General features: G+C 39.2%; 1 protein-coding gene across 1 annotated transcript; it reads left to right on the top strand.

Moving 5' to 3' along the window:
• LOC142176070 (uncharacterized) lies at positions 1–4,112 on the top strand. Its single transcript, XM_075243131.1, has 7 exons — positions 1–145; positions 277–1,543; positions 1,644–1,839; positions 2,008–2,655; positions 2,744–2,843; positions 3,163–3,490; positions 3,923–4,112. The coding sequence occupies exons 1-7, from the start codon at positions 1–3 to the stop codon at positions 4,110–4,112; spliced, it is 2,874 nt and encodes a 957-aa protein (XP_075099232.1).
• Positions 4,113–4,388: the final 276 nt, after the last annotated feature.

The raw sequence follows: 4,388 nt of genomic DNA, 5'->3' as shown, positions 1-4,388 counted from the left end.
ATGTGGCTACAACATGAAAGGTTCTGTGATATGATCAAACAATGGTGGCAGGGTTATGTGGTAAATGGCTCCCCTGACTTTGTACTATCTCAAAAGCTGAAACTTTTAAAGAAGGATTTAGCAATCTGGAACAGGGAGTCATATGGTAGAATTAGTACCAGAACCAACAAAGCTATGGAAGAACTACTATTAATGGAACAAGCAACTGAAGGAAGACTGCAGACTCAAACTGAAATAAATAAAATCCTTCAGCTAAAATGGAGTTACAATAATTAGCCAAGGTTGAAGAAATATCATGGAGACAAAAGTCAAGATGCTTGTGGTTGAAAGAGGGTGACAGAAATACAAAATACTTTCAAAAGGTAGCCAACTCTCACAGGAGGTATAACTGCATTGATAGACTACAAGTGGGAGAGGATATCATTGAAGAAAAGGAACAGATTAAAAGGGTGATATTAGATTTTTATCAAGCTTTATACTCTGAGAATGAAACTTGGAGACCTAGTTGTACTTTTGAAGGCTTGGGTTGTTTGAACAATGAGGAGAAGGATGCCTTGGAAGTTGCTTTTGAAGAGGAGGAAGTTTTAGATGCTATCAACTCTTGTGCACCTGACAAAAGCCCTGGCCCTAATAATTTTACATTGGCTTTTTATCAAAGATGTTGGGATACTGTAAAACTGGATGTAATGGGGACTTTAAACCACTTTCATAAAAACTGTCACATGGTTAAGTCATTTAATGCCTCTTTTATTGCTCTCATCCCTAAAAGGAAAGGAGCAATTGAACTCAAAGATTTTAGACCTATTAGTCTTACTAGTAATGTCTACAAGATAGTGGCAAAAGTGTTGACTGAGAGACTTAAAAAGGTGATCGGGAAGTTGGTCTCTGACTACCAGAATGCTTTTATTAAAGGCAGGCAGATTACAGATGCTGCACTAATTGCTAATGAAGTCTTGGATTGGAGGCAAAAAAATGGTGAACCTGGCGTGCTCTTTAAGCTTGATATAGAGAAGGCCTTTGACAAAATCAATTGGCAGTATCTCATTTCAATTTTAAGGCAGATGGGATTTGGTGAAAAATGGATCAGATGGATTAGATATACCTTCTCCACAGTCAAATATTCTGTTCTTGTTAACAGAAGCCCTGTTGGTTTTTTCTCCCCTAAGAGAGGGATAAGACAAGGGGATCCCTTGTCCCCTTTCTTATTCATTCTAGCGATGGAGGGACTTAGCAGAATGCTGGAAAAAGCGAAGCAAATGCCTTGGATGCAGCGTTTTGATGTTGGCAACATCTCTGGCTTAACAGTTTCAGTGTCTCACTTATTGTTTGCTGATGATACCCTCATTTTCTGTGGTGCTAAGAAGTCTCAAGTTGAATATCTCAAGCTTACTTTGTTGATTTTTGAAGCTTTGTCAGGGTTGCATATTAACATGTCAAAAAGTGTCATTTACCCTGTTAATGTGGTCCCTGAACTAGAGATGTTGGCTGATATAATGTGTTGCACTACAAGTTCATTTTACCACCTACTTAGGCCTCCCATTGGGTGCTAGACACAGATCAACTGAGATATCGAATGTGGTCATTGAAAAATTTGAGAAAAGACTAGCGTCCTGGCAGCAACAATATCTTTCTCTTGGTGACAGACTAACTCTCATAAATAGTGTGTTGGACAGCATACCAACCTATTTTATGTCTCTCTTTCCAATTCCTGTCAAAGTTCAAAAGCAGCTAGATAAACTCAGATGTTCATTCTTGTGGGAAGGCAACAGCAAGAACCATAAATTTCACCTTGTCAAATGGGTCAAGGTAACACTTCCTAAATCACTTGGAGGTCTTGAGGTAAAGGACTTGGCTGTACATAGCAAGAACATGCTAATGAAATGGCATTAGAGGTATAATCAGGAAGGAGTTGGTCTCTAGAAGGAGGTTGTTCAAGCTAAGTATGGCTGTCAAAATCACTGGTGTACCAATACTGTTAGATCTAACTATGGATGTGGGTTGTGGAAGGGTATCAGGAAGCTGTGGGATGTCTTCACTTTTCATTCTACCCTTCAGGTGGGAAATGGGGAACATATCTTATTCTGGAAAGATACGTGGTTAGGCCATACTACACTGGTAGATGCTTATCCAAGACTATTTTCTATTGCTACTAACCCAGACTCTACAGTTGCGCAGAATTGGGAGGTTAACTCATGGAACCCAAGCTTAAGAAGAAATCTGAATGACTGGGAGTTTGATGACTTTGTAACACTTCTTGGCAGCCTTCACACTAGTTCAACCATTACTCTAGGTAGGGACAAACTCAGATGGGGCAGTAGTAGGAGTGGTGCATATTCAATCAGAGCTAGTTTTCAAGCTTTAAGCTCCAGGAAGGAAATGATTGATCAGTGGCCCTGGAAACTAATTTGGAGGACAAAAATGCCTCCAAAGATCAGTGTTTTTTGCTGGATAACTCTAAATGGAGCATGCCTAACCCATGACAATCTCATCCGAAGGGGTTTTCAGCTTGCTAGCAGATGCTACATGTGCCAAAGCAACTCTGAAACAATCAACCATTTATTTCTTCACTGTCCAGTTGCAACAGACATATGGTCCATGTTTCTTTCACTTTTTGGTTTGCGTTGGACAATGCCATGCAGTGTCACGGAAGTTTTTGTGAGTTGGAGTTCATGGAAAGTTGAGAAGTCCATCAAGAAAATCTGGTTTATGGTTCCTGCTGCTATATTTTGGTGCTTATGAACAGAAAGGAATCAAAGATGCTTTGATGGCATCTCAACTGCTAGATACCTACTCAAGGTTAGATGTTTGGTCACTCTTTTTAGTTGGGTTAAACTCTCCCCTCTGTATAACTCTGACCAATTTATGGAATTTATCAGCTCTCTAGTCTTATGACAGATTTTTTGTTGCTCTCGTCTTAGGAGCTGATATCTTCTTTTATTTTGTAATACGTGCATCCACTGGATGCTTTTGTCAATAATACACCACTTACTTCATCAAAAAAAAAGTATGTCACTACATGAACTTAAGAAGGAGCCTAACTTCCAATATCATCCCAAATGTAGGAAGCTGGGCATTACTCATATGAGTTTTAATGATGATCTTCTATTATTTACTAAGGGTAATCTATCTTCAGTGGTCACACTCTATAAATGCTTTTCTCAGTTCTCTCAGGCATCAGGCTTACAGGCTTACAGGCTAATCTAGGAAAAAGCTCGGTATATTTTGGTGGGGTGAAGCAAGATGTGAAGGTACATATATTGACACACCTGGGATTTGAAAGTGGATCTTTACCCTTCAAGTACCTAGGCATTCCTTTGTCTACAAAAAAAATAGCTCTCATCCAGTGGCAACCATTAATTGAAAAGATCACATCCAAGATGTCTTTCTGGACTACTAAAAAGCTTTCTTATGTTGGCCGTGTGCAACTAGTTCAGTCTGTAATATTTGGCATACAAGCATACTGGCTCAATTGTTTATCTTACCTGCTAAGGTACTGAAATGATAGAGGCACTTTGTAGAAGTTACATCTGGTATGGAACTAACAAAATAACCAAGAAGTCCTTAGTAGCATGAGAAAGATCTGTACTCCCAAGTCAGTTGGTGGACTTAACCTCATTAACCTCCATTTGTGGAACAAAGTAGCAATTGCCAAAATTTGCTGGGACTTAGCGCACAAACAAGACAAGTTATGGATAAGGTGGATCAATGCATATTATATCAAACGACAGCAACTACAACAGATGCCAATACCACAGCAAACCAACTGGATGGTGAGAAGAATAATTGGATCTAGAGCAACTCTGCTGCAGACACACAATATAAATGATAATAGCAAAAGCATTATTAGACAAATATACCTGCAGCTCCTAGGAGAATTACCAAGAGTAAGCTGGAAATGTCTGATCTTCCAAAATACTTCTAGGCCAAAGGTAATTTTCACTATGTGGTTATTGCTCCATGGACGATTGCTAACTAAAGATAGGCTAGCCAGTTGGGGTATAACTATTACCCCTCAATGTATTATGTTTCAAGATCAGGATGAATCAAAGGAGCACCCTTTTGTTAAATGCCCATACACTAAAGAACTGTGGAAGAAAGCAATGACTTGGTGACTTGGGTACAAAGATCACATATATCTACCATTTGCTGGGATCAACATATTCAGTGGATCATCAAGTAGGTAAAAGGAAAATCCAAGAAGGCTAGCATCTTCAAAGTGATCTATGCTGAGATTTCCCATGCAATATGGATTGAAAGAAACACACGTATATTTGAGCAAAGGTATCGAGGGAGTGATATCCTTGTGCGGGAGATAGCATACATATGCAATGTTAGAGTAGCTACTCGAGCTAAGAGTTACATACAATAGTTTTGGCTAGGAGCAGAGT

This window comes from Nicotiana tabacum, chromosome 22, assembly GCF_000715075.1.
Source record: "Nicotiana tabacum cultivar K326 chromosome 22, ASM71507v2, whole genome shotgun sequence".
Taxonomy (NCBI): Eukaryota; Viridiplantae; Streptophyta; class Magnoliopsida; order Solanales; family Solanaceae; genus Nicotiana; species Nicotiana tabacum.
This window is presented reverse-complemented; position numbering and strand designations above follow the sequence as displayed.

Bases quoted from the DNA above. Each gene is read 5' to 3' on its own strand.
- LOC142176070 (XM_075243131.1), top strand. From the start codon at position 1: ATGTGGCTACAACATGAAAGGTTCTGTGATATGATCAAACAATGGTGG. The intron at 146-276 runs GTAGAATTAGTA...TACAATAATTAG, and splicing joins CTGGAACAGGGAGTCATATG to CCAAGGTTGAAGAAATATCA. The intron at 1,840-2,007 runs GTAAAGGACTTG...GGGTTGTGGAAG, and splicing joins AATCACTTGGAGGTCTTGAG to GGTATCAGGAAGCTGTGGGA.